General features: G+C 46.8%; 14 protein-coding genes across 14 annotated transcripts in view; 7 read left to right on the top strand and 7 right to left on the bottom strand.

Moving 5' to 3' along the window:
• The window catches only part of LY89DRAFT_710737 (uncharacterized protein), a gene marked incomplete at both ends in the record, with an annotated part of 2478 nt that extends 2178 nt beyond the window's left edge, over nucleotides 1-300 (bottom strand). Inside the window, one exon of the mRNA XM_018217853.1 lies at nucleotides 237-300. Within this exon, the coding sequence (XP_018064824.1) occupies nucleotides 237-300 (64 nt within the window). The remainder of the gene's footprint in view (nucleotides 1-236) is intronic.
• A 379-nt stretch (nucleotides 301-679) lies between these two features.
• LY89DRAFT_675297 (uncharacterized protein) lies at nucleotides 680-1992 on the top strand (the record flags this gene model as incomplete). Its single annotated transcript, XM_018213497.1, has 2 exons — nucleotides 680-970; nucleotides 1036-1992. The coding sequence occupies 2 exons, from the start codon at nucleotides 680-682 to the stop codon at nucleotides 1990-1992; spliced, it is 1248 nt and encodes a 415-aa protein (XP_018064825.1).
• Nucleotides 1993-2648: 656 nt separating this feature from the next.
• Nucleotides 2649-4037, top strand: LY89DRAFT_262378 (uncharacterized protein). The gene has a single exon (XM_018206280.1). The coding sequence runs from the start codon at nucleotides 2855-2857 to the stop codon at nucleotides 3863-3865; it is 1011 nt and encodes a 336-aa protein (XP_018064826.1). The 5' UTR covers nucleotides 2649-2854; the 3' UTR covers nucleotides 3866-4037.
• Nucleotides 4038-4375: 338 nt separating this feature from the next.
• On the bottom strand, nucleotides 4376-5112 carry LY89DRAFT_710738 (carbohydrate esterase family 5 protein; the record flags this gene model as incomplete). The annotated part of the gene is made up of 3 exons (XM_018217854.1): nucleotides 4376-4432; nucleotides 4484-4614; nucleotides 4665-5112. 3 exons carry the CDS (start codon nucleotides 5110-5112, stop codon nucleotides 4376-4378), a joined length of 636 nt encoding a protein of 211 aa, XP_018064827.1.
• A 1073-nt stretch (nucleotides 5113-6185) lies between these two features.
• LY89DRAFT_787492 (uncharacterized protein) lies at nucleotides 6186-7331 on the top strand (the record flags this gene model as incomplete). Its single annotated transcript, XM_018223078.1, has 2 exons — nucleotides 6186-6247; nucleotides 6299-7331. The coding sequence occupies 2 exons, from the start codon at nucleotides 6186-6188 to the stop codon at nucleotides 7275-7277; spliced, it is 1041 nt and encodes a 346-aa protein (XP_018064828.1). The 3' UTR covers nucleotides 7278-7331.
• Nucleotides 7332-7481: 150 nt separating this feature from the next.
• On the bottom strand, nucleotides 7482-8963 carry LY89DRAFT_723670 (uncharacterized protein). Its single transcript, XM_018218838.1, has 3 exons — nucleotides 8635-8963; nucleotides 8424-8556; nucleotides 7482-8367 (listed from the first exon to the last, which is right to left on the bottom strand). Exons 1-3 carry the CDS (start codon nucleotides 8858-8860, stop codon nucleotides 7596-7598), a joined length of 1131 nt encoding a protein of 376 aa, XP_018064829.1. The 5' UTR covers nucleotides 8861-8963; the 3' UTR covers nucleotides 7482-7595.
• A 238-nt stretch (nucleotides 8964-9201) lies between these two features.
• On the bottom strand, nucleotides 9202-10931 carry LY89DRAFT_689707 (uncharacterized protein). Its single transcript, XM_018215955.1, has 2 exons — nucleotides 10287-10931; nucleotides 9202-10238 (listed from the first exon to the last, which is right to left on the bottom strand). The coding sequence occupies exons 1-2, from the start codon at nucleotides 10609-10611 to the stop codon at nucleotides 9589-9591; spliced, it is 975 nt and encodes a 324-aa protein (XP_018064830.1). The 5' UTR covers nucleotides 10612-10931; the 3' UTR covers nucleotides 9202-9588.
• A 1151-nt stretch (nucleotides 10932-12082) lies between these two features.
• Nucleotides 12083-14533, bottom strand: LY89DRAFT_262461 (uncharacterized protein). Its single transcript, XM_018206281.1, has 4 exons — nucleotides 14294-14533; nucleotides 14012-14242; nucleotides 12954-13960; nucleotides 12083-12896 (listed from the first exon to the last, which is right to left on the bottom strand). The coding sequence occupies exons 1-4, from the start codon at nucleotides 14384-14386 to the stop codon at nucleotides 12326-12328; spliced, it is 1902 nt and encodes a 633-aa protein (XP_018064831.1). The 5' UTR covers nucleotides 14387-14533; the 3' UTR covers nucleotides 12083-12325.
• A 46-nt stretch (nucleotides 14534-14579) lies between these two features.
• On the top strand, nucleotides 14580-15896 carry LY89DRAFT_689709 (uncharacterized protein). The gene is made up of 2 exons (XM_018215956.1): nucleotides 14580-15385; nucleotides 15481-15896. Exons 1-2 carry the CDS (start codon nucleotides 14862-14864, stop codon nucleotides 15659-15661), a joined length of 705 nt encoding a protein of 234 aa, XP_018064832.1. The 5' UTR covers nucleotides 14580-14861; the 3' UTR covers nucleotides 15662-15896.
• Nucleotides 15897-16502: 606 nt separating this feature from the next.
• On the bottom strand, nucleotides 16503-17102 carry LY89DRAFT_675304 (uncharacterized protein; the record flags this gene model as incomplete). Its single annotated transcript, XM_018213498.1, has 1 exon — nucleotides 16503-17102. The coding sequence occupies one exon, from the start codon at nucleotides 17100-17102 to the stop codon at nucleotides 16503-16505; it is 600 nt and encodes a 199-aa protein (XP_018064833.1).
• Nucleotides 17103-18477: 1375 nt separating this feature from the next.
• On the top strand, nucleotides 18478-19139 carry LY89DRAFT_760339 (uncharacterized protein; the record flags this gene model as incomplete). The annotated part of the gene is made up of 2 exons (XM_018221506.1): nucleotides 18478-18916; nucleotides 18995-19139. The coding sequence occupies exons 1-2, from the start codon at nucleotides 18681-18683 to the stop codon at nucleotides 19137-19139; spliced, it is 381 nt and encodes a 126-aa protein (XP_018064834.1). The 5' UTR covers nucleotides 18478-18680.
• Nucleotides 19140-19359: 220 nt separating this feature from the next.
• Nucleotides 19360-21385, bottom strand: LY89DRAFT_710740 (MFS general substrate transporter; the record flags this gene model as incomplete). Its single annotated transcript, XM_018217855.1, has 5 exons — nucleotides 19360-19397; nucleotides 19517-20289; nucleotides 20338-20599; nucleotides 20652-20923; nucleotides 21309-21385. 5 exons carry the CDS (start codon nucleotides 21383-21385, stop codon nucleotides 19360-19362), a joined length of 1422 nt encoding a protein of 473 aa, XP_018064835.1.
• A 902-nt stretch (nucleotides 21386-22287) lies between these two features.
• Nucleotides 22288-24000, top strand: LY89DRAFT_787498 (uncharacterized protein; the record flags this gene model as incomplete). Its single annotated transcript, XM_018223079.1, has 7 exons — nucleotides 22288-22805; nucleotides 22852-22888; nucleotides 22944-23011; nucleotides 23064-23446; nucleotides 23505-23575; nucleotides 23623-23936; nucleotides 23986-24000. Exons 1-7 carry the CDS (start codon nucleotides 22581-22583, stop codon nucleotides 23998-24000), a joined length of 1113 nt encoding a protein of 370 aa, XP_018064836.1. The 5' UTR covers nucleotides 22288-22580.
• Nucleotides 24001-24447: 447 nt separating this feature from the next.
• Nucleotides 24448-25494, top strand: LY89DRAFT_627020 (uncharacterized protein). Its single transcript, XM_018211129.1, has 2 exons — nucleotides 24448-24695; nucleotides 24769-25494. The coding sequence occupies exons 1-2, from the start codon at nucleotides 24513-24515 to the stop codon at nucleotides 25447-25449; spliced, it is 864 nt and encodes a 287-aa protein (XP_018064837.1). The 5' UTR covers nucleotides 24448-24512; the 3' UTR covers nucleotides 25450-25494.
• Nucleotides 25495-25951: the final 457 nt, after the last annotated feature.

Here is a 25951-nt window from a genome sequence, read left to right on the forward strand (position 1 = left end):
GTTGCAAAAGCTATGGGACCGAGTTGACCCACGTGACTTTCGCCACTACACTGAGCAATTGACTTGTAAGATTGAGGATGTAATTAAGTACAAGGGTATGGCTACTATTAATTAATAATAAGTTCCATTTTCACAGAGATTCATAAGAAGACTAAAAAATTATGATTTTTGGTAAATAAGGTCTCATTTGTTGAGTTTCGCTTAAGTAGGCCATTCCCGGTGGCCTCAGCTCTTACCTGTTTCGATCACTGTTGCAGCGACCAAAATCCATGACCACACTGATGTAGGTCTGTAAAACATCGTGTGCAGGAACGGTTGCAGGTCTATCGTCTTTATTGTAGATTCGCATCAGACTGCCTCAAAGCGTGGATCAGCAAGAGAGAGAATAGAAAGGAGAAATTGTTGCTGAGGCTGGAGGTAGTAGAAAACAGAGTAGGCAGATCTCGCACGATAATTCCTGGCCCTGATTCCTGGCCCCCAAAGTCGCTCCTTCGGTTTGGAGAGTCCAATGATACACCCTGAAGCGCATCCCGGGTCGATCTTAAGAGTGCATGAGGCGCAGCATTCAGCTCAGCCGTCCTCGCTGTCGACGACCTCACACCCAGCATTTCAGAAATGAGAACAAACTATGAAATCCATCAGCCCTTGAAAATAATTCTAAAATTCCGCCTTGGACCAAATGACTGACAAGCAGGGTTGGACAGGAGGCCCCTCGACGCGGGGTACTTTCGACATTCTCTGGACGTGCGTCTCCACGTTAGCATTATGTGTATGGACAGCGGTCCATCCAAATATACCGCTACTTCCTAGTACCAAGAGTTCTCTTCTGACTCGGATCGGAATGATGATTGTGGCCATTGTTTTCCCGGAAGTGATCATTTCTTCGGCGTGGAGACAGTTGAGATCATCTCAATGGTTACGGAAAGAAATCAATCGCATAGCTCAGAACAGACAGGACAACTATGCGCAGGTATGTGCCTCTGTAGAAGGAAACTTGTTTCACTATCTCAAAGAAGTCATACTGATGTTGAAAAGTACAAGGCGCTTAGGGGTCATTACTCTCCCCACACTCCTAGGCCGACAGACGATCAAAGTTCTCAGAAAGCGCTCCTGCCCACCTTCGAATTTGAGACTGTATCAGGAGATACAGCGTTCTCACCAAGTACTTCATATCCCATCATCGATTTGAAGACTGGTGGGACAAAACGTGCTTTGAGAGATAGTGAGGTCGAGAGCAAATCACTAGTCTGGAATTCCGAGCAGGCCTTCTTCGCCGTCATGGGAGGCTTTGCTATTGAGAATGAATACTTGGACGAAAAGAACATCAAAGTCACCCTCCGACGGATCCTCACCGTCAACGGCGTTCTTCAGTTGGCCAAGCTTGGCCTCATGCCTGTGATCGACCCAGAAGATATCAGCGAACGGAGCAAAGCTGACAACATAGCCAAGATATTTGTCCTGTCGCAAATCATATGGTTCGCGCTCCAAGTCATAGGAAGACTAGCCTCAAAGATACCTGTCACTCCACTCGAGATCCATACTGCTGTCCACGTCGCATGTACGATTATTATGTACCTTCTGTGGATGAAGAAACCCTATGATGTACGAGGATCGGTGCCTCTCAACAATCCTGACGCGAAGGATATAGCAGCTCTCTGCAATTTCTACACAATCGCAGCAAAACTTCATGCCGAAGCATACATCAAGTATGAGAACGCTCGGGTGGCCTATTGGAAAGACCGAGTCGTACGTGCTGCCAACAATTTACTGGATCACGATCCTCCACCGAACCCTCCTATCAAGGAGGTTTTAACATCATCAGTTCACCGATATCTATCATACGCAACAGAGCTACATACTTCTTCTAAGAATGCGGAAGAACATGTTCTTGTTGCCTTGGCTCCTTCCGCACAGCGCGGCATAGAGATCCTACGAAAGCATGGGCATTCCTCTGACCACTCCATTAATGACTTGAAATGGAATCTCCTTTGAGAGAATTCCGAAAACTTCGCTCTCAAAACAGTATGGGGTGGTTGGAGCACAAACACTGGACACGAAATGTCGTTTGATAAAGGGGTTCACTTCCTCTTTAACTTCCTGTACGGCGGTGGTCATCTATCTGCGTGGGCCTCGTCGTCATTCCCGACATCAGTAGAGCACTGGTTGTGGGTAGGGTCTGCTCCTATGCTGGCCTGCATACCACTTCTGGGTGCTCTGTGGATTCTATGGTGGAGAGCGGTCAACTCGAAACGGACATGGCTGTGTTTTGTCCGAAATGGCGACTTAGATATCCTCGCTGCTCCATTCTTCTTTGGCGTCATGTTGGCTTACCTGGTTGCCCGGTGCTACTTTCTTGTGGAGTCGCTGATCAGTCTGAGACTTCTCCCATCAGGTGCATTTTTGACAGTCAATTGGGCAGGTACCTGCCCCATGTAGCCTGAAGCAAGAAGTAGATTTTCGTCAAGTTGAAAACAATGCCTCAACTGTGTTGCCTCTGAACTTTCTCTTCCTGCCCTAGAAATGGTACAATAGAGCCGATTGAAATTTTGGTATTCATCCTAAAGAGGTTACAAACAAGACCAATAGCTTTGCTCAGATTGATGAACTCGATGTTTCTTGGGGAAAGGGCTAACGTAGATTTTTTGGTTCTGGAAATTTTCAGACTTTCTGGCTATTGTTGACAGAATTTAGCGCATGTAGCGCGTGCCGTGCATATTGCGCTCATAGCGCAAATAGCGCATTGAGCGCGCTACTCGAAGCCCCAAGACTTTGCGAGTTAGCGAGCAGGCGCTATGGACATCATTCAACACCTAACCTTCAATGCAATGGGAATCACATCACGACCGACAACATCATGTCTGCCAGTGAAAGCCAACCATATCTGCCTTTGGAAATTATTCTCAATGTCATAGACTTTGTGGTTCCGACGTCGAGCCCATCGCCAATAGCGCTTGCACCAGGACATCCAGCAGCGAAGACAATCCTTTCTCTCCTCACCACCTCCCGAGCCATTTATCCCGTCGCATGTCGCCTTCTATATACACATTGCATGTACATCCACACATCTCAACGACTCTCCCATCTGTTGCGGACGTTGAAAAGCGCCAATCCAGACCTCCTTTCGTCAATCACCTCTCTCTATCTCCGACCATTCCCTCTCCGCGAAGACATCAACTGTCTGAATCCTCCCACCGCGAGAGACACCAAAGATCTGCTGAAGCTCATCGGCCCCTACCTTCGCCGACTACTCATCGATATACCTCTGCGAAGCCTCTATCCTGAAGATGATCTCTTTAGCGTACGGCCCATACTACGATCCGCATTTATAGATCTTCCGGTATTGGAAGAATTCTGCAGCGTACGGGATGAATTATACCTAGCATTGGAAAGAGACTACCCTTCACGCGAGCCGCCAGTTTGGTCTTTGTGGCCGAATCTGAAGAAATTGGCGTTATATAATCAAGATCTGTCGAGAGATGACTTTTGGACTGGGCTCCGGCAGTTGCAGCATATCGAGACACTAGTCATGACTAGGAGCGACGGGACGGATGAGGTTGACCTCCAACAGATGTGGAGGAGTCAGTTTGATAGTAAGGAAGAGACAAAGCGTCTGACTATTGTGCTGGCGAACGTAGAGCTTGACCAACCAGAATTAAGAGCAAGGGAATCGTGGAAAGAGGACGATAAATTGGCTGTGGAAATAATGAATGTGCCAATCAGCTATTACGGAGACGAGGACTATATTGTTCTGTGTCAACAATGGATCAAGCGGGGTATCATGTCGGGGACTCTTTTCGACGAATGGTCGAGGACTGATGAGAAGAAGAAGTGTCAAACGCGATCTGTTGAGGTCGCGAACCACTGAGATTCCACTTCTCTGGACTCCAACTGGGATAATATCCTATTGTCTTTACGATGCTTCATGGTTCGAGTTGCTCGTTAACTATCGATTGGTCCTGTAAGTCTTACATGCGACATGGTTGTGAGTGCTTGACCGAATGTCTGTGTTCAACGCTCTCACCTTGTTGCGCTTGTCGTTGTGGATATGCAACCTTCATACCTACAAAAGTGACTTTGCCCCATGTAATTTGTACCTTCTTCGTTCGCATGTCGCTCTCATCTAGTCCGCGTGTCCAATATTTCCAGAAGTCTAGTCCATGCATAGATAGTACCTAGGTATCCTACTGTTCGTTGTTTCAACAGTCCTTCATGATTTGTAATCTTGTATTCTCTTTTTTGGTTGGTTCTATAGCCAGCTATGTACGTACAGAGATATACTATGTATTAGGAGATACCTGCCTCGATCTTAGAACCGCTGTTGATTTCGCTCTGTCATTAATCATCATTCAGCTCCATTGTTCGATATGCTTTGTATCTACATTCCTGCCGCGCCTGCTACAAAACTCGCCGCTTCTCCAGCGTTTGTAGAATACTGCAACAGAGATTAGCTTCTCGATCCATGGAAAGTTGAGCAAAAACATACCGTCAAATGTGGTGCCAAAATCGCATCACCATTTTGACAAATGTTGTCTCCAGTGTGGCAAATGACCTTTGTTTTTGCAGCAGGAACACTCCCAACTGCAGCACCATTGTCTGGGTCGCCAAAGATGACAGCTTCAATCAAGTCAGCATAAGTGCTCTAGGAACCTTGAACGAGCACATACCGGAGCTCACAGCCGCTGACTGGCTAGCGCTGAGCATCTTTGCCGCGTTGTGTACCAACTGTCCACCTTGACTATAGCCAGCCATGACAACTTTCGTGTCTGGACACGTTGTCATCGCCATCCCAACCATCTTCGCCATCAATGCACTCCCTGCTTTATCACCACCAGCTAAGAAGCCTGGGATATCCGCAGGATAATCAACTCCTTGCACAGCAACGTTGCTGGCTCCAACCTGTTGTTGAAGAGCAGAGAAAAATGGCGGTCCAGCGAGTGTGCCCACGTTTCCTGTCTCAGTTGTCCCTCGTGCGAAGACCACGGTCATGGCTTTGCATCCGCTGCCATTTGTGAGGTCGTTCGCAGTGTCTGATGCACGTCGTTGGAGAGGTGAGGCGATCGTTAGTGACAGGAGGGCTAGTAATGCCACAGAAGTGGTGGAAGAAGTCTTCATATTTAGAAATAATAATCAGGCTAGCTGATCAATATGTGTACAAACTGAATTTGTGTGTAATGAAAAGTCTCTCAAGTCGTCTACACTTTCTTAAATCTTTGACCTGCGTAGCTTGTTCTTATACATCCTACCATTCCAAGATCCACGATACAAGTGCTTGAAGCTTATGTCTGGGCACTCAATCTCGCAACTTTTATCACCTCCGATGCCTCATGCCATCTCGCTATACACACCGAGTACGAACGGTGCCTCGGTCGACATCATCCAATTCTCCATCATTCATCCAAACTCCAAAATGCGATTGGGCCAACGATCTGATCCATTGTACCTCGGCACATATCAAAATTCTTCGTTCTTCGAAGTTCATCGCCTCATCATCTGAGTTCTCGAGCCCCATGCGATTGGTGATGATCGTACGCTGAAACAACCTTAAGTCTTGGTACCAGCTCTTTACCGGTTGCCCTAGCCGGTTGACACAACCGAGGGCTTGGGTTGAGTTTCCGGGAGCTTGGGACGTTGTGAAACACCCTTGCTGTGTGGGTGAGTGTTAATAGCATGTCGAGGAACCTGGAATCGAATCTGGAAGAGTGCGTGACAATGAAACACGTGACTCCTTGTCACTGTTGGCTCCTTGTTATCGATGTCTATTGGTGCTATATTTCAAGGGTCGCTCAGGAACCAGTCACCTTTTCACCACTGAGAAGTTCTTCATTTGTTGGTCTGTGAAAATTGTGGAAGCGAGCCTTCATGACCTCCTTGCTTTGGCTTAGGACTGCTAAATTGGATATCAATTATTGTTACGTATCTCATGCTTGTATTCTCTATTGATACTTTTAGAGCAGTGACCCCTTGCGCCGGGATATGATTGCATCTTGCTATCAAATCTCGCGACGGGCCTTCCTTTCAATCCAACACTTGAATAAGATATGTCTCATTTGTCTCATGTCAGCCTTTCTGGATGAGCGATGCCACTTGGGCTAGGGTCTTCATTCCTAGCTTGAGGTTAAGTTGATGGCTTCTCCCAAGGTTCTGCTGGCATACAGTCCGTCTCTTCATCGACCAGTCGACACACAATGACGGGACTCCTATTTATCATGGTGTTGTGTTTGGCTATGCGTTCGATCAACGCATCATGGTATGAATCGTCTGTCATTTGCGCTATTGAACCATACTAATGCGGCTGCAGCAATGGCAATAACTGTTTAAATGCCCTCCACAGAAACAAAGACTCAAACTCTTTCTGCCTCAATTACCTCTCTTTAGCTGGACAACCCATCCCAAACTACCTGGCAAATTGTCATGACTCACCGTCCAGAGTCAGCTCTGCTTGCTTCTGCTACAGTCCCACACCCACAGCAATATGCTCCACAGCTTTGAGTAGTACAGTCTCCATATCTTCAGCCTCAGCAAGTATAACATCAACTACACTTTTCGCCTGCCCAGCTTCGTGTAGTGTTTCTACCGCGTCGGCGTCTACTGTCACCGTCACAATCACAGATACTTTGCCGCCGACGTGTCCATCCCTCAGTCCTTCTTCTATCGTCATATACACTTGCTCGACCACCGATTACAGTAGCGCGTCACCGACCCTTCCGTCGAGTAACTTGTCAGCGGCGCCATCATCGGCTGCCTTGTCCAGTACCTCCTCAATCGCTTCCGCTTCAGCTAGCCCTACTTCGTCATCATCCCCCACTTCAACTCCAGTATCAATTCCCCCCAACTTTTCCCTCTTGGGCGCGAACTCCAATACATCCGCAGACGGCCAAGTAGTCGATGGCGAACTAGCGGACGACTATTTCCTTGGCTTCGATCTCCCGTATGGAGAGACCAATTTAACATTCGGCATCGACCCTATCTCACAATACCTTTACATCAATGGCAGTAACAATGTCATCTATGTGATCTGGGCCATCAACTTTCCCGGTGGAGATCCGCCGATGCTTGTAAGCCTCCTACCGGGAGATTATTCTGGCTATACACAATGGCCGGTGGTGTGTACAGTTGCACCAACACTTCAGCTCTCCTGTGTAGCTCAAGGGATGGATACATACAACATCTTCTATTTGGTGGATGAGAATCAAGATGGGCACTTTGAGCTGGCTATTGGTGATTACGCAGCTACGGTAAATGTCAAGGGTCCGGTCGATTTGTTTGTTCAACCGTAAATGTTGCAATTTGTCGACGGAGATTCGGAGATGATGTACTTGTACCAATTGGGCTCGCATCCGCCAGTATGCTGGTTTCGAAACGGAGCTCAGAGCTAGCCAGGGAATTCGCGCTTTCTTCAGAACAAGGTCCAATTGAAGAAAAAGATAGATTCAAGTGCCTGCGTGATTCGCATCCTTTCACAACAGCTATTTACCAAGACAGGTGAATTTCATTTTCTCTTTCCTGAGTACTCTATAGCGTATAATCTAATGATCCATCATATCAACATCTGAGAATAGTACTGTACAGTGTTAAAGAGCACATATCTTAACAGATCAAGGCAGTTCCCTAGTATCATTGTAATACACAGCCGCTTGCGAACCCGGCAACTCCGGTTGATGATAGGTTGTCCCCAGTTCGGCCAGGTAGCTATGCTGCTCCGGCTGCTTCATTTCATGTATTCCCGGCTGAACAGACACTTTCTGCTCATTAAGATCCAATTCGATGGGTCCCGTAGCTCCCGAACTACTTTCCTGAACTGGAGCTTTGCGCTTCGAGCGAAGAATCCACAAAATTGCAACCAGTACCATACCAATAACGGCAAGTCCGCCAACCACACCGCCGACGATGGCTCCAATGGGCGTGGAAGAACTAGATAGCGATGATGAACCTGGGCTGGTGGACGTTGGCAATGATCCCAAATTGCTAGAACCATTTGTCGTCGTAGGGGATCTGGTGGACTGTGCTTGGATTGACGATTCCGCAGATCCAATAGCGGAGGTAGACAGTACAAAAGACTTTGCCGGAGCAGAGCTTGTGGCAGATGAAGCAGTCGATATTGACGTTGACGATATGGGTTGTTGCCCCGGAGGAGAGCTTTTCGCAACTTCGGTAGCTGAGGTTGTGGCTATGGCTTCTCCCAGGGAATTTTGAGTGCCTGTACTGATACCGTTCGCACCAGTAAAGATAGGAAGGTCAATGTTTTGGTTCAATCCAGTATAATAGAGCTCGACATTGTACGTCATGCCCGCAACAGCATTACAGTTTCCATATCCTCGATAGCCTGAGGGAAAGTATACAGAGCCGCAGTATGGTGATGCCGCATTGCTGCATACTTACGTTAGAAACAACGAAGAAGACCTTCAACTTGAGAAGTAACTTACCAAGTATGTACTAGGGAGCAATCCGAACCACAAGATGCTCCGGTTTGACCATAGTCGACGCAACTGGTCCAGCCATTGACAATCTGTATGTCGCTGTACCAAAAGCAGGTTGGGCCAGCAACAGTCCATGCACCTAGATTAAGCTTAATAATGCATCTTATCAACTATGGATATTGTCCCGTCACAGGATTGAAGTAGGTACTGCACTTACTTCCAAGGTCTCCGTTGACCCAACCGCAGGTGTTGGGAGCAACTTGTAAGTCTCTCTTCAATTCACCAATCTTTTGAGGAACTTGAGGCCCGTCCGTCGGCCGTAGAGTCCATCCAATATCGGCATCACCACTTCTTACTGTATGCGTAGGTCCAGCCCATGGGATACCGTGAGCGACTGAGATGACGGTAAGAAGGGCAAGGGACAAGCTCCATGCATTTTCCATTTTCAGATAAATATAGAGAATCTTTTTTACAAAAACATGTTCGTGGGGAAGTCTTGGCGGTTTATGGTGTCGTTCAGATCGGGTGAAGAAGTTTATGTCTCGGTGAGGGAAATGCGAAGCTGAGTTGTCTCCTGCGTACCATAAACTCGGCCATTCAGCTCTCAAGGTGAGAGATTACCTTTTATTGGTGGCGCTTTCACGCTTTACCGAGAGCTCCATTGGGCGGACCGGGGCGAAAAGCTGGCTTAGCGAATACGAAGTGGCTTAATGGCTTGTCACGGGGAGATCGAAGTACAGTATTTGAGTTGTTTGAATATACTTTCTTGGAACAGGTACTTGGTTGTGAAAGCATTGTTCATTCATTCATCGTCCATTCTTAGAATGTGTGCTGTATACATAAACTTTTGGCCTTGTGGAACACGACTATAAAACAAACATTCGGTGCTATTGAGGGGTTTTCGCTTTTGTTTTGCGCCAGGGCTATCTTCCTTCTTCAAAATGAAATTTCTTTTGGGGTAAGGACATCTTCTCCACCAACACCACAATGATGCACAGTCTCTCTACCGCACTGTGGTTTGTGACTAGGAACTTAGAAATAACAACACTACTTGATCAAAACTCCATGAAACATTATACAGAATGCAGGTCCTGCCCACAAATCACACAGTTCGACGAGAACTTCCTTTCGAGTAGATTTTGGGCCGCCACTAGTTGTTCAGAACATGAGTTCAATCCTTCAAGACGAACTTCAAGTTCAGATCAGCCCTCAGATCGCCATTCTCAATCTTGGGGCCCATCCCAATGAGTTTGATGCAAAAGTTTCGTTCTGTAGAATTGTGTTCATACCCGGAGTCGCGCCTTCGTCCAAATCTCCTCTTCTTCGATGGTGGGGTTAAATATGCATCCTCGGGCTCGGTCTTGCTAGCCTGTATATCTGGTGCTTCAGAGAATAGCTCAGAGCAAGATATAGAAATACCACATATTGGCTTGAGTCCATTCTGAGCAACAATTTTCGACTCCATGATATCGTAGACCAGTTGCCTCTTGGAAGAGACGTCAGTGATTTTCTCATCTTGGTCAAAAGTCGACAAATCGGCACGTCTTTCCATGGAATCCCAGTCATTGACGAGGCGGAAAATGCAGTGAAGATCCGGACAACCAACGCCTCCAATCTCGTCGCCCAGTTTAGCGAAGACGTAGGGTTGGTCAAGGACGATCCTTTCGCTGAGAAACAGCTTGTGAGCTTTGTAGTTGGTGCGGCCGTTCGAGTAGGTCCTTTGAGCGATCAAACCGTTCGGTCTCTCGTGAGATATATCGTTCTTTGAGACGGGCATTTCACGTTCGATGAAAGTATGATCTTCCATGTTTATGATTTTGTCTGCGCAATAATCAGCTCCGTACCAGAAATTCTTCGACTTTGACACACCTGGTATATAGTATATCTTATGTTTCATAGAATGCTTCTCGAGTGTTTTCCGGAATTCAGGATTGTCCTCGTGCTCGCCCACAAGCAGGCTCAGTAACTCGTGGTCTAAGTTATTCAACTTATCCTTTATGGCATGTCCAATTGACCCTAGAAGTTCCGACTTGCCATCGATCGGTTTCACATCAGATTTTCTTCGCTCTCTTCTGCGCCGATATGATTGCTCCGGGGGCGAAAAGATTGAGGCGCTGGTTCGTGTGTCAGGCTTCGGGTCACCTGTAGCAGGATCCTCTTCTTCCAGTGTGATACATCCGGGTTGGGACTTCATTTTCAAGCTCTTTCGTGACAAAGGAGAGAGTATGTTGGAAAACTGCGTTGCAAACTTTCCTATAGACGTAGAAGAACAAATGTAGAGCAGAGAGTGGGCAAAGCGCTTATCGTATAACACAGGGTGATGCTTGAAACACCAACATTCAGATCACACACATGTACTCCGTATCAGCTGAAGCAATACTAAGAGGTTTGCAACCAGAATAGAAAACACCTGCAGATAATGCTATCAGTCAAACTCGTGGCCCAGCCACCAAGCAAGGCAATTTGTTTCAAAACCACAGGATTCGCTGCCATTGATGAAGAAGAGGAGAATCGTCTCTAAGCGCCAGAAGCACTACGATAGTGATTACATAACCTTGGCGCGCATCCGGAGACCACGAGGAATCACACTGCCTACGGAGTATTCAGCGGAGTTTCAAACGCACTTGAATCAGATGTTCAGGACTTATTTAGACAGTCTGAACAACAGCTTTCAGTACTAAACTTCGAAGTCGATACTCAACACGTGACTCGCTCTCCTTGCGATATCTATCCCCTTACAGGAAGTCTCCAGGATGAATACACTCAAGAATCATTCAAGAGCCTTTACCGAAAATTCCCCTTTTTGCCAATCTCAAAATCTCATTCCTCTATTTGCTCGTGAAAAACGTGGTGGCGAGACATCACCTGTTGTCCACCATCGCCTGTTCCACAACCCTCCTCCTCCCGCAAATCGTCATATCTCCATATTAAACTTCTCCTTTTGGATTGTTCTCAAGTAAAGGTTCTCTTTTGGGCATGGATCTAGACCGGAATGGAAGATCGCTGCAAGACATCACGAAGTCGGAGTGCAGATTTTTTCGTTGAGGTTTGTTTGTATAAATGGCTTCCTCCCTCTTAGTTCTGGACATCAAAGTATATTTCATCAATCAAACTACTATTTGTCTTAATTGAGCACAAAATACAAACAGAAATGACACTCTCCCTCAAAGCACGTACGACAATCGTTCAATTCGTACTCGTTATCGTCATCAGTGCTATTATTGCAGGGACGGTTGGAGGAGTTACAAGTCAGACCAATAAATGGAAGGATGCTGAGGTTGTGCAAGTTGTAAATACGACGTTGAATATCACTTCGAGGGTAACCAGAAGCTCGAGGAGGATGGTTGGGAGGGGGTTTGTTGCTTGAAGTGTTGACGGAAAGATGATGAGAAAGGGATATTATCTCAGAATGACGGCGGAGTCATCTAGACGTCTTCTCCTAGAAGGTTTCTAGGAAGCAGCACAGACAGATCGGAATACCATCCGAAGTGAGCTACGGATACCTCTTGCGAATCGTGCATCCGGTACTGACATCCGAGCGATATCATACGTCCACATCAGCCCTAATCCACTTCACACACCGGGAACCTGAAACAAACAACGTCCGTGATTTTGGGTGTTGGTCTGATCTCAAGACTCGCTATCGGATCAACCGTGCTTTCATCGGAGATTTATCTGATTTTGGAAATGCTTGCACTTCAAGCAGAGACGAGGCTGAGACGGAAGGCTTTCTTGGCAGATGTGTGCCGAGGTTGGGCTCGTGAACGAAAAGTGAATGGTGGATTGGCGATTGTGTTTTTAAAGTTGTGGAGATATGGAGAGATGAATAAGAAGAGAGTATTGGGGGACTAATTGATGTGCTGAACAATATGTAGAATGAGAGTGTTCAGAAAGCAGTTTCGGCCAGCTCATGAGACGAAGAGCCCCTCCGTCAATCCTTCCCACTTGTCCCAATGGAACATGTCCATTGGATCCTCGGCCATCAAATCCTCAATGCCTACCATGTACGAGTTCATGCTGTCTGTTGAGTCTTCCTGGCCGCCTTTAGCAACATCGTTGATGCCTTCCTCCCCAGACGTCTCAGCCCTCTGGCCGTCCTCATCATCAAGTCTCCCACAAAAAGGATCTTTCCCTCTCCCATTTCTGTCCCACCCCAATCTCTTCCAAACTCTCATTCTTAGATCAACAAGCATACTGTATCTCTTGTTACTTCTCTGTGGTAGCATCTCGCCCTTGATTTTTGCCTTCTCCGAGATGATGGAACCAGCTCTAATTCTGCTAATTCTCAGCTCAAACACGTCATCCAGGAGTGAGCGAGAGAGACTTTCTTCTGAATAGATGTGAGTGCAGCTTGATAGATGCATGAGCAAGATAATCATGGCGTGGAGGGGTTGAACAAGTCCGGGAAGGAACCAGGAGAAATGTGAATTTGAGGAGGCCGAAAGTGTGAGGTAGTGGTGGAGAAAGGATCGTGCGGTTCTGGTGACAGTTAACTCCGCCGAGGAAGAAAATGTGATGTGAGGGTGAAGTGCCTACCTGACGACTTCGCTCTGGCAACCAGTTCCGCTGAAGCGATCTAGCTGCCAGAATCGCAACCCAAGCATACAATATGCTCTATCAATTTGCATCTTAAGATAAGTCCTCGTCCATTGCTCCTCAGGACAGCCATTGTCAGGAACTACTTCCAACAAATGATTGATAACAGCCCTGAAGTCGGCAACTTCAGCCTGTGTTGGCAGTACTTCAAACCACTTCTGCATATGCTTTGCCCACAGATAATGCCCCTGGGTCGCAATCATAGTCGAACTCATATTTTCAAACACTTGTTGTTTTGGTTCAGACAAAGGCTCGCAATCATAAGTCAGGGATGGGAGTTTTGTTATGTATCCGTCTGAGCGAATAATAGGTGGGAGACCATTGGCAACGACCGACTCGACATCCAAAAACACAAGATGAAACCAAACTCTCCTCCTCTGCTCTACACACTCTGGACTTCTTGAGCTTTTGCAATTCCTAGCTTCCGACTGCTCCAGGTGAAGCCTCATCAGCTGCCCAAAGCGAATGGCTTGAGGCAGGAAACCATATGCCGCGAACGGTGCAAGCTGATTAGCTCGAAAAGTGTTCATGATGAGATGAGCTTGGAGTAGTTGAAGGGCAGCATCTTCGTCTCTGATATGATATGAGGCCAAATCCAAGTGAGAGGCAATTTCGTTGTATAAGTCTAGCAGCAAGGGTGAACTCGAGTCAGGGGACGGCATGTTGGCGGAACCGGCGGAGAGAATTGCCAGCACAAGAAGCAATAATTCGGCAGATATGTCTGAACAGAGAGTGGAATAGAAGCTAGAATATGTCTGTTCCAAAGTCGGTACATGACAGATCGGTACGAGAGGATAAATGGTTCGCAAGAAGTTCTCGAAGTATCTCTGGCAGAGGATAGAAGAAGGCATTCGGCTCGTCATAAAATGGAGAAACTCTTCATCCAGTGAGCTAATAGGTACGCCATGGGCTGGAGGCATGCATCGCTTAGGACGCGGAAAGGACAACTGGTACTTGGTTAGAACAGAGCACTATCATGTGACCAGATTTGATATGACCTCTTTTTCTTCTGCTAAGACCCATGATGGTATACCAGTACAGCTTGGAGTCCTAGACAAGGATGTCTGTTGGTCTAGAAGCGAAGTCCATGAGCCGTCCGATGGAGCTTCTGAATCCGGACTCGTGACATGTCGAAACTCAAGCTTCTTGTTATTGCCACTGACATACTTGCAAGGCCTGCTAGCTTTTGTACACTGTGAACAGGCAGGCTTAAGACGATTGCATTTGACCTTTAGATCTCTCAGCTTTTTCTACTTCAAATGAATGTGCTGCCTACCTACTCGACGATCTCGGCATGGACCACAGGCAGTCGTGAGCCTTTGCCGTCGTATCTTGCCAGGCAGACTATTTGCCTCATGGGGTGCAATAGGCATTGATAACTCAAGAGAATATAATTGGCGGCAATGGGCTTCATAGATTGTGTAAAAGCAATGAAGAGCGCAAGTTGATTTGGCAAAGGTTGAGACCCTTGAAGTCTAGTGCTCACCGTGCCTAAAATTGCCTAAAATTTGCCACACGACTTGTGTTGCATTTATAGACGAAACACGAATATAAAGTGATACAATACTCAAGAGCACTCTTAACGCTTCTCAAAAGCCAAAAACTTTTCTCTTTGAGGACAAAAGAGAGGAGCACGTGAATTCGCGTTTACTTCGTGATCTTTGGCACAGGCTAAATCGCGTTGGCATTAATCCCTCAGCCTTGCTGTGCCTTCTCGGCTGACTTGGTTCTGACAACAAACAATAAACAACAACGCCACTTCACCATTCTTCTCATACCTTCGATTGTCCCCACCTCGATCTATCTTCCCTTTCATCCTTCCTCTACACACAAATCCGAATCGCAACAATGCCTCCCAAGAAAGTTGCCGCAGCTACTTCGACTTCTGTCTACCTCGTCGTCAGTGGCAGCACCATCTCCTCCGTCCACGCCTCGCAAGCATCTGCCGAAGCCGCAAAGAAGGACGATGCCAAGATCGAAGTCCAAACCCTGATCGGCGGAACCATCAGCGTTGACCCTGTCGCAGAGGAGAAGAAGCCCGCGAAGGCCAAGGCTGCGAAGACCGAAGATGCGCCCAAAGCCAACACTGCCGCAAAGAAGACAAAGACACCTGCCGAACAGCGCGCCGCCAACGTTGACAAGCCGAAGAAGGGACAACCTGCCGATAAGGACCTGCCCGAGAATGTCCGGTCGCTGTTGAATGGCAAGGGCAATCAATTGAAGGGCATGGCAATCATCGTTACGGGTGTTCCGCCTGTTATGGGACGAGCCAATACAGAGAAGCTGGTGGTTCTTTATGGCGGAAAGGTCAGCAAGAGCTTGAGCAAGAATACGAGTTTGGTTGTCATTGGCAATGAGGCAGGTCCCACAAAGTAAGTTTACATTCCTTGTTGGAAGTTCTATTTATCTCGCGGACCGGGCCGTTGCCCCGCTTTCTTGAGGTGCATGGCTAATGTGGGGTTACTAGGTTGGAGAAGATCGAGGACCTTGGTCTCAAGACTGTCGATGAGGACGGGCTAGTTGCTCTGCTTGAGGGAGGTGCCGGATCTAAGCATGCTCTTGATGATGAGGATGATGAAGACGAGGACGAGGAGGAGGAAGAAGAGGAAGAGGAGAAGCCAAAGAAGGGCAAGAAGCAGAAGAAATAGATGTGATCTGTTGTATACGATGGGATGACTCTGCGTTCGCGGGTCATCGTGCACATACACAGGCATCTCTTGTTTCTAGCCTTTTCTCATGTACAAAAGTGGAAAGCGGGGTTATTTCTGGCTTTCGGCCGGAACATACAGGAGGATGCATAATCTGCGAGCATTATGCTTTCATGGTACGATAGCTGAGCAGGGAGTGACTGCAATACATACGCACGAATGTGCTTCCCACTCGCCCTCTTCCGGATACCTCCATCCGTAATGCAGCTAACGAGAAACCACAGGTTCTTGAAGCTGTAGTCATCACAGCCGGTATCCCTTTCTTTCTTTCTTTCTTTCTTTCTTTCTCATTGTCTTTGTCCACCAGACCGTCTGGTCCTCGCCATCCAGCAATATTCCAAAGCCAAATCCAGATCTTGAGAATTCCTAAATTGTGGAGAATAAAGGCTGTCTTCGTTGAAGTTCTACTGGCCTTGGAATAAATATCCCAGACTTGAGATAGTGCCAAAATCCAATACGCAGAATATGTGGAGCCACAGCCGAGACTTGCAAGAGTTGAACCAAACTTTTCATCGGGTCTGGTATAATAATACCCTAACGAAAAGCAGTGATAACAGATGTAGGTAGACCTCAAAATCCCGTTGAGAGCGGGAGACTGAAATTACTGTGCTGATTGAAATCCAGGATAAGTACACTGTTAGGAGATAAGGATGTGGTGTGAAATGTAAGTTTTGAAAATGTCGCCAATGGTTATTCTTTGCCACGAAATGGTATGCAAATCCGAGGCAACATTATGTCTGCTTCCACCTCCCTTTTGCCTCTCCGCACTACGAGCCAGAAGCTATCCGCAACCAGAACACCAAGGTCCTTGCTCGCATTGCTTCTTTTGAGATCCTCCAAAACATATATTTGCCTTGTACTTGTCCAATCTTCTGGCCACGTTCATGCGTGCACTCACATTCTTCGTTCTGTTGTCGTCGCGTATCCGATGGATCTGTGGCAGTTGTCGATAATCCTTATTCTGTCTAAAACTCGAGTTGCGATACACAAGGACGTCGCCCAGTTCTCTGTTCAGGTCTTTCCTCACGGCATCATAGCCACTTGAAAGGAGACTGTAGATCACCCTTCTGTCTCCTCTTCCAGCCCTAAGTTCTGCTGCAAGATTTGGATATATGAATGGCGTGCCAAATCTGAGCTCAAATTCCGAATGGGTCTCAGCAATACCTTTGGCTATCCTAGCGATCTCGTCGAAATTTGCTTGTTCGCCAACAAGTCTGTCATATAAAGGCACTGTGCAGGGCATTTTTTCCTTGTACTGTTCTAGATTGTATTTGTCTCGACAGCGAGCAAACGGGATGGCAGATTGCTGCTGTAGTCCCAGATAGAGCGATGCGAATATCCGTCTCCCTGGATCGGCCTTGAGTATATCTCCAAGCGTCATTTCGATTCAAAACTGCTAAAACAAGTCCAGAAGTCTGCTCTGCCACGTTGAATTGATCTTTCGATGTAGGTCGAGGTGTGAGTTGGATGGTTGTCTGATTTTGCGACCCCAACATTCTTGGTCACTGGGGTGGCTGGTGTGGCTTGCAACACGACTGGTCACAAATTTATTGTTATACAAGGCATCTCTTTCTCGGGTAGATTGTTCCAGGTGCATGTTCTTGTTTTCTGGTTTCACTTCTCTTGTCATATCCCCATGCAGCTGTCATTTATCGGATATTTAGCGCTCAATGATCTTGAAGCGCCTAGTCATCAAGCTGTCGGACATGTTCATCAAAGCACGGAGCAGCTCTCGGCTTGTCATAAAACCGAAAAGTACAAAATACCCATACCTCCCTAGATCTCCACTACGTAAGAGGACTGAACCTGAATCAGGATAGGTTCCAACTAGCTCAATTCGACTAGATAGTCATGAACAATAAGAGTGGTAATTATTGAACCTGATTGAGTCTCAAGAGCCACTTGATTACAGGATCACCAAGAGAGCTTCGCCGTCTCTTACTTGCCCTTGTTTCCGAAGTACTGTACAATCCATTCTCGTATTCTTTGTTAAAGGTTTGCTTGGAAAGCAGAACAAGATCTCAGATTTATACCAATCCGCTTTTGCTTGACCAATTTTGTTTCTGCATGATCAACCTCCTCCAAGTCCGCATACACAAGCTAACACCTCTATGATAGCATGTTAGAGCCACGCGCACACACCATGTAGTGTTCAACATGATGAACGCATGTTATAGCGCACCTGCTACCACTTCTATATTTTGGGAGGTGTGCCAAAAGTGTGATGGTTGGTCAAGACTTTTACAGTGGCGTTCTGAGACTTGAGCCACATCTCAAAGGAGCTGAGAACACGTGAGCTGTCAGAGCACTGCAGCGCCTCATCCCAATTCCCGTTCCCGTTCAAGGCAGCATTTGCTCGAATTATTGAATATTCAATTCAATCTTTCACTGTGGAGTGGATATTGTCCGTGATATCGGAAAGTCATAAGCTAATAGCGTGGTAAAGTCAGAAGGTCAAGCTTAGCCTGCCAACTGCTCCCCACAAGAGAATACTTAAGATCTACCATGTGTAGTTCATTTGGAGCCTGTCTACCTAATGATGATTTCTTACCTCAAAATACATCACCATCATTGATAAATAACAATCGAAAAATGTATGAGCGAATCAAAGCCAGCCCTAGTCAACAGGAATCTCAACATTCGATCCAACGGTTAAATCTGGTTCATCCACTTCTTTCAAGTTATTTTTGCCATCGTGGTACTGGCCAGCGATGCCAAAGTAGCTTCAAAATGGAAGAAAATCAGTTGCAATGCACCAAGTAACATTGCCTATATCCTCGTCATTGTGAGTTCCTATCCGATATCAATTTCAAACAAATAATTAACACGATCCTTAACAGTCATCTATGACCATCCCATTCGTCCTTTATATCTGCCTCACAACTGGACCTGTGTTCTCAAACTTTCTGTGGTACAACTTCCAAGCTGCCATCGGATTCGATGTGATCTTCCTCATTCTATGGTACGCTGTGGCGCTGGCGAATTATTCATGCGGCAGTATCTGCGACGCTTGTCCGAGTCGAGTGGATACACGTATCGTATCCACACTCTGGCTTGCCAGTGTTCGAACGGATATGACGGAAGAACAGACCCTGACCTGGGCGATGATCCTGATGTCGGCCAAAATTTTGATGACGCGCTCTCGGACGCATATGATGCCAGTCAGACTGGTTGGGGATTTGCTGGTGCACAGATGTATGTGGCTTCCACTTGCTCATTGTCAAGTTCAACAACTAAGTCAGGAAATTGAGCATGCTAACAGATTATACATAGTATCCTTTTTGCCATCACGCTAGGTAGTATAATTTATCTACAGCGAAAGCATAGGGAAGGTGGAGACGCGCATGTAGTTGGACAGAGTGTAGTATCTGGTGCTGAGATGGGAATGGCAGTGCTTCCGTCAGAGACTGCGAACTAATGCGGATGAGGGTGAGAATTTGCAATACGTCCATGGATCTGAGCACGCTAATGTTACCCTTAACGAGCGTATGGTGAGCTTGATCAGACGCAAGTTACCTGAGGACAAGGTAGAATCAGCTTGAGCATGTAATATAAAGAGTATTTCATGTCAACGCATGACTATTTTCTATTTCGTTGCAATTGCAGCTTGAAACACTCTCTTCATTTACACCTCATTGCTAGAAGCCAATGAACTCTGTTTCTTTGCACCTCCTTCCTATAGCTTTAAAGAAACTAGAAAATCAACGAATTCAATACTTTAGAGATGATATCGTCTGACGTTACCATTACTCTTCGCGTCCTGGCCTTCCTCGTCCATGCCCCCAATAGACGCACTGCTCGCAGATTTATCACTCCTCTTATTTGCGCCAACGATATAGCCCGCGGCGCAAGAAACCAAAGCAAATGCAAGCACAGAGAAGATGAGAGAATTGGTCATTCCAGAGTGATATCTCGGAGCCTGGGCACTTCGAAAGAACCAAGCAGAAGTGAAAGCTCCCACGTTTCCAATTCCGATGACAAATCCTACACCGATGGCCTTTTGGAACGGGGATGGAAGGTTGGCGAGTGCTAAGCTCCATACCATGGGCATCGAGACGTAGGTTCCCATGCTGACGAAGTAGAGACCGAGCATGGATATACTGGGCGCAGGAAGCTTTGATTGACGAAGGATAGCGAAGCCGATAGTAGTAAAAAGATAACCACCTAGAGCGAAGCTGATACGGTGTTGATAACGATCTGCGAGGAAGGCTGTGATCGCGCAACAAGCGGCGGAGACAACGAAGATTGGTACGACCTGTCCTTGGACTTGGGGGACTGTGTATTTGGGGTGGAAGGCTTCGACGAATGAAGGTGCGAAAAGGGCTACTGAGTAGGTGGTTGAAGCTGTGAACACCAACGTTGCTGCCCAAATGTAATTGAGGATGTTGCTGAAGAAGATCTTGAGTTCCGCAGCGACGCCGATGGTAGTCTCGGTGCACTGCACATCACGAGCAACGATTGTCTTCTCCTCCTGAGTGAGGAAGTTGGCGGTCTCTGGACGAGCAGTGGAAGAGTAACACGCGATGACACTGATACCGAATGTGAGGCAACCTTCGACCAAGAAGATCCTAGGAATGATTAGCATTGAAATAGTAAGTTATCTTAAGGGTGCATACCATCTCCACCCGTGCCAATGATTCGAGCTCGTGGTTGAGATATGTGCAATGGCATAAGCCAGAATATTTGCTGTAGCGTTCGAGGAGATGTTTGCAATCATAATCATAGCCATCCGCCACTGCAGATGGATACCAGGATAGTATAACGAGCATACGAAGACGGAACCGGGGAGCAGTCCAGCATCGAATATCCCCAGAACAAGTCGAGTCGCGAAAAGGTCCGATTTCGTCTGGTCGAAAGCTTGTCCAATTGTAACAATCCCTGAAATGGTTATTAGATAGTCGGACCAAGTCGCAATCAACTCAAGACTTACCAAGGAACGCGGTCATGATAGCGAGGTATCTGATGTATCCGAGTCCAATCCTTTTCTCGAGTGTGCGCATGAGAACATTGCTCGGGATTTCCAGCACAATCAAAGGGACGAATGCAAGGACGATAGCGACAAAGATATCCGTGGCCTTGAGCTTCAAATCGGTAGGAAGCTTCTGAATCAAGGCTGTTCCAATGTTCGTCCTGCCCATCAAAGAGAAGAAGTTGAGGAAAAGTAGGGGAAGAAGGACATGAAGATCGATCTTCAATGCGAGCCTTCGGTCGAATGGGCGATGGTTCAGAGCATCGCTACTACTTTGAGATAGCTCGGGCTTGGGAGAGTCAGGCGCGCTGCCCAAATCTTTTTCATCGAAGATACTATTGTCCTTCCCCGAGGACGCAGGAGGGGCTACGTTGGCCTCGATGGGGGATTCCATCGTGGTGGGTGGTGAACGAAAGCGAAAGAAGAAGAGTGAAACAAGGTGATAACAAGATTGATGAAGAGCGAACTGGATAGCACATGTGCCTCTTTGAAAAAGCTAAATGCAGAATGATAAAGGGAGTATATAGAAGTGTTCTAGAAGATTGCGAGGCTTCGAAAGAGATTAGAGTAGCAGTGGGTGACAAGAAAGCACGGAAGGATTCCTTTCAATAGACTTACCTTGCAGACGTTGTCGAAAAACACCACTCCTCGAGCCACAAACACGGCGTCGCATCCCATGTTGGGTCTTCGTACATGCATGAGTTATTGCTTTCCTAATTGACGACGTCTCCGGTTGGCCCCCCGTATTTCGCTTAGGCTCCTTCCGGGGAGCCGGGATCTCGTCGTACGAGCCGGGTATATAAGCTTTTTTTCACCCTGGCAATTGCAGGGGATTGTACACAGGATGTAACCTTAGGAATCCATGGACCCCCAAGTACATGTACCAGTCGAAACTGGCGCAAATTCCCAAACTTCAGATATTGTATCTCTGAGTAACGTTGTGGCGTGCCGCGAATAATTGTGGACCCCTTTCTCAGGGATATCTTTCCAGGGTGTCTTCCTATTGGCTTCAACAGCAGTGACCCGGTCCGCAGGACGCTCCCAGCGGGGGCCAAGGGTTGGACGGGGGTCCTGCAGCGGAATTAGACTTTAGACATCCGAGGCTTGAGGGTACGTAGGTAACCTTCGGAGTGATGTCTCTGGAGGTATAGGAAGAGAATTTGACATGAAGATAGAACCAAAGTCAAGTATCCGCAGAGGTCCAAACCTTGAACTAGCCCTTCAATTAGATATAAACATCAGCCTCTTGTTCCGGGATGGGACCAAATCGAGGACGCAAGACCCAAAGATGATGGTTCAATACCTGTACAACAAACGAAAAGATGTTGGAAAATACTTAGTACAATATACCTAATACAAGCTCCTGCAGGTCCATTCGAAGTGGCAAGGGGCGGCTGCAAGGTCAGTTCTAGGATCAAGCTCGGGATTCGAACTCAATGCATAGAGTAGTTGTAGAATTGCACGATCAATAAACTTTCTTGCATGACAAGACCAGGTAAGAATCCTTCAACATGATAAGGAAATGGTCTCATCGCTTAGAGCTACGCGAGAAGGGGGAGAGGAGACCGGTTGCACGGCTACCGGTAGGTTGGTTGGGAAGCATGCAAGTTGGTTCCTAGGATTCGACTTCTGCTCAAACTCCGTACGACGATTGCAGAACGAGACCCCAAAACGAAGCTAAATCCTTCGACGGGTAAAGAGTGTTCTCCCCAGGTAGGGACTTCCCAATAAGAAATCTGAGCTTTAAGATCTGGAGTTTGTCCGTGGTAAGATGCAGATCTTGTCCAAGTTCTTCTATTACTTGTTCACCTACTTTCTCTATACGTTAGATCACTACGCAAAGACTGCTTTTACCAGATCGACAGTCAGCAATTCAGAGTCAACTTCTCGATGGCAAATACGTCAAAGAGTCATTATGTTGGACCCAATCCTAGGGGAGCAGCGGACAGAAATACTGCCAGTGCGGTGATGGCACTTGTGGGAATGTTTGTGTTTCTAAGACTATGGGGACGATTCAAATACAACAGTCGACGTCCTGGGAATGGATTCTGGCCACAGTTTGGAGAGTCACGGTTTTGGATCTTGATGTCGGATTTGACCATACTGCTATCATTCGTAAGTATGTTTGGATGAAGAAGTGCTTTTACTTATGAGTATCTAGTTATCGGGTCTTACTCTTACAATCGTCATTGATAATGGTAAATCATTCCCCAATATGGAGAATCGTATGAATAGCTGGCTGATCATCCCTAGCTGTTACATGGGGGTTCGGAATTCATATCAAAGAATTGAGCATTACTCAGATCCACAACGTTATGAAGGTTTGTTTATCAGCGATTCATACTTGAGAACAACCAGACTAATAGGTGGCAGATGTTCTTCTTGTTCCAGATCTTCTACAAATGGACCGCAGGTATTTCAAAGATCGCATCATGTTTCCTCTTTCTCGCCATCGCCACTCCACAAATGACAAGATTCAGAACCGCTTGCTACGTCTTAATTGTGTACCAGGGACTTCTTAGTCTCGGTGCTTCCGTGGCGACCGTCTTTCAGTGCGGCCTTGATATCGAGAGCAATTACATCAGTACAAATGACCAATCTCACTGCTTTCCAAAGCCCCCATTTTGGTATGCACACGGAGCACTTACCATCGTTTCCAGCTTGTGTATGGTGACATTGCCGATCTGGCTGTTCTCGCATATCACTTACAAGCGGAAGTGGTCAATTGCTGCCGTTATGACAGCACTTGCCGTCACGTATGTACTCTCATCCGGAGGGGCTTGTATACCTAGATATGAAGCTGATGAAATTTAGTGAATTGATCTTATCATGCGTCCGTCTCAAAGGACTTGTCGAAACTGCTCACAATTTGACGGACATCCCATGTAAGAATCCTTTTTTTTTTCCACACTCGCACTAATCCAGCACTTAGTCTCTGCTACGACAGGGCTTCTCATCTCGCAACTCGAAGTCGATTTCGGCATTGTCGCAGCCTGCATCCCCACCATATCAAAGCTTTTAGATGAATACATGAGTCGATTATTCTACTGTGTTACGGGTCGAGAACGCCCAGTAAAGTCAGATGGATACTCGAAATCAACATCTCGGACGCCCAAGAGCGTTCATCTCGACAACTTACCTAATTCGATACAAGGGAGCAAATACACTCAATTTGGAGTTGAGATCGACACCGTGTCTATGGGCTCTGAAGAAGATAAGTTTGCCGCAAAGAGACATGAGGCAAACGTAACAACAATCACGACGGGAATGAATTAGAGAAATATGACGCGAACAGACCCTGGCGGTCTAGCAAAACGTTCGTCGCGCTTGTCTCCTAATTATATTGTACAATACCATGCTACTAGCGTTATCAGAAGCTATCAAACAAGAAGTGATCGAGCGGGCCCTAGATGAAGAAAGAGAATAGGATGACGGGAATAACATGCACATGCAAGACCAAGCAATTCACTTTTCCAACCGTGATTTCACCTAAAACCCTGTATTTCGAAAGCCCGCGCAATGTCTGTGAAGCCAAGAATTCGCGTGCCACATTCCAGACCGCATGAATCACTTCGGAGAGAATCCTCGAACCAACAGAGAAACGTTCCAAATAAGTTAATCCAACTGTCTCATATGCACAATCCATGATACCGGTCCTTTACCCTGCTGCAGCGGGCATGGTCCTTCCTGATCAGGTATTTCCGAGTCTGCGCCACCCGCCTGCCTCAAGACCCTACCTATGTCCCTGGTCTACGTCCTCACTTTCGATTTATTTGTATTACAAATTGATTCTCAAACATCATCCATAGAACCTTACTCAACATGGTGACTTCGATTGATCCCAGTGTCACAGTTGACACCCCCAAAATCGAGATTGGAAGTCGTGACAAAAGCGTCGGATGGTACATGCCAACACTAGACAGCATCACAGACACCCAGCGTGACCTTCTTGAGAATTACTCCAAGATTGCTCCAGAGCGAGTGATTTCCCATCTTTTCGAAATCGTAAGCGATATTTTCTTCCCTCCTTTTCCCGCACCCAACCAAGTCATCGCTACTTATCAAAAACTCTAAATAGCGCGACAAAGGCTGGGAGATATGGCCTCACCCATGTATCGGTCAATTCCGATTCATAGACCTCTCAATCATGCGCACTCCCTCCTACCAAAACATACTCTCACGCCTCAAATCCGGATCTTCGATCCTCGACCTAGGCTGCTGCGTAGCCCAAGACCTCCGAAAATTGGTGCATGATGGTGCGCCATCGACAAACATGTACGGCGCTGACCTTCATGGGGATTTCCTCTCTCTAGGGTACGAGTTATTCCTCGATAAAGAGACCCTCGGCGCAAAGTTCATACAGGCGGATGTCTTTGATCTCGATGGCCCGCTCAAATATTTGGAAGGCAAGATGGATATCATCCAGATTGGGCTCTTTCTCCATATATTTGATCTTGAGGGACAGATTAGGGCTTGTGAGAGGATTGTGAGGTTGGGTAGGCCGGTAAAGGGCACTTTGATTGTGGGACAGCAGACTGGGAAGCAAGTGGCTGGGAATCAGCCGACTAGGAGGGGAAAGGCGTTTAAGCATAATGTTGAGACTTTCGAGAATATGTGGAAGGTTGTCGGAGAGAAAACTGGGACCCATTGGGAAGTTAGAGTGAAGATGGATGAGGGACTTGGGTTTGCGGACAAGAAGAGGACTTGGGACGATCCGAGTATCAGGAGGTTAGCTTTTGAGGTTGAGAGGATGGATTGAGTTTATGAAGCGAGTTTCAGGTACTCTTCGGAAATATTGAGAGCGGAGCTGCATTTAAGGTTTCATTTGATCCCATGTCAACTTTGCAGGAAAGCATCAATTGATAGCATCGATTCTGTGCAGACACAAACCTAGATTGCAGGTTTGTTACTCGTCTCTTCATCAACGAGAAATCCATTGTCCTTTCCCATCTTGGCTTAGAGCTGAAGGCGGGACGTGAAATATGATCTTAGCAAAAGTCCGGAGCATCTCTTTTCGGCTAGGTGGAAGGCTAGAGTACTGTGCTTGTGATGATATAAGAACGTTTGAAGATCTCGTGGTGGTACAACAACCATTTATCGCTACTGTACACTTATGGCAGCGATTGGTTGGCGAATACGCAAGCGATTGGCTGGAATCCACCCCAATTCAATGAGCTTCGAATTTCAGATTCGGAGCTACCCCACGTTCAACCTCCCCCCTTCTTTGAGTGAAGTTGAGCATGCTTCAACCACTCTTTGTC

Source organism: Mollisia scopiformis (assembly GCF_001500285.1).
Source record: "Mollisia scopiformis unplaced genomic scaffold LY89scaffold_26, whole genome shotgun sequence".
In the NCBI taxonomy this organism is placed as follows: domain Eukaryota; kingdom Fungi; phylum Ascomycota; class Leotiomycetes; order Helotiales; family Mollisiaceae; genus Mollisia; species Mollisia scopiformis.

Bases quoted from the DNA above. Each gene is read 5' to 3' on its own strand.
- LY89DRAFT_262378 (XM_018206280.1), top strand. From the start codon at position 2,855: ATGTCTGCCAGTGAAAGCCAACCATATCTGCCTTTGGAAATTATTCTC.
- LY89DRAFT_723670 (XM_018218838.1), bottom strand. From the start codon at position 8,860: ATGGAAAATGCATGGAGCTTGTCCCTTGCCCTTCTTACCGTCATCTCA. The intron at 8,557-8,634 runs GTAAGTGCAGTA...AGCTTAATCTAG, and splicing joins GGTCAACGGAGACCTTGGAA to GTGCATGGACTGTTGCTGGC. The intron at 8,368-8,423 runs GTAAGTTACTTC...GTAAGTATGCAG, and splicing joins TGCTCCCTAGTACATACTTG to CAATGCGGCATCACCATACT.
- LY89DRAFT_689707 (XM_018215955.1), bottom strand. From the start codon at position 10,611: ATGAAGTCCCAACCCGGATGTATCACACTGGAAGAAGAGGATCCTGCT. The intron at 10,239-10,286 runs GTGTGTCAAAGT...ATTATTGCGCAG, and splicing joins TAAGATATACTATATACCAG to ACAAAATCATAAACATGGAA.
- LY89DRAFT_262461 (XM_018206281.1), bottom strand. From the start codon at position 14,386: ATGCCTATTGCACCCCATGAGGCAAATAGTCTGCCTGGCAAGATACGA. The intron at 14,243-14,293 runs GTAGGTAGGCAG...AGAGATCTAAAG, and splicing joins GTCCATGCCGAGATCGTCGA to GTCAAATGCAATCGTCTTAA. The intron at 12,897-12,953 runs GTAGGCACTTCA...AACTGTCACCAG, and splicing joins TGCCAGAGCGAAGTCGTCAG to AACCGCACGATCCTTTCTCC.
- LY89DRAFT_689709 (XM_018215956.1), top strand. From the start codon at position 14,862: ATGCCTCCCAAGAAAGTTGCCGCAGCTACTTCGACTTCTGTCTACCTC. The intron at 15,386-15,480 runs GTAAGTTTACAT...TGGGGTTACTAG, and splicing joins AATGAGGCAGGTCCCACAAA to GTTGGAGAAGATCGAGGACC.
- LY89DRAFT_627020 (XM_018211129.1), top strand. From the start codon at position 24,513: ATGGTGACTTCGATTGATCCCAGTGTCACAGTTGACACCCCCAAAATC. The intron at 24,696-24,768 runs GTAAGCGATATT...AACTCTAAATAG, and splicing joins TTTCCCATCTTTTCGAAATC to CGCGACAAAGGCTGGGAGAT.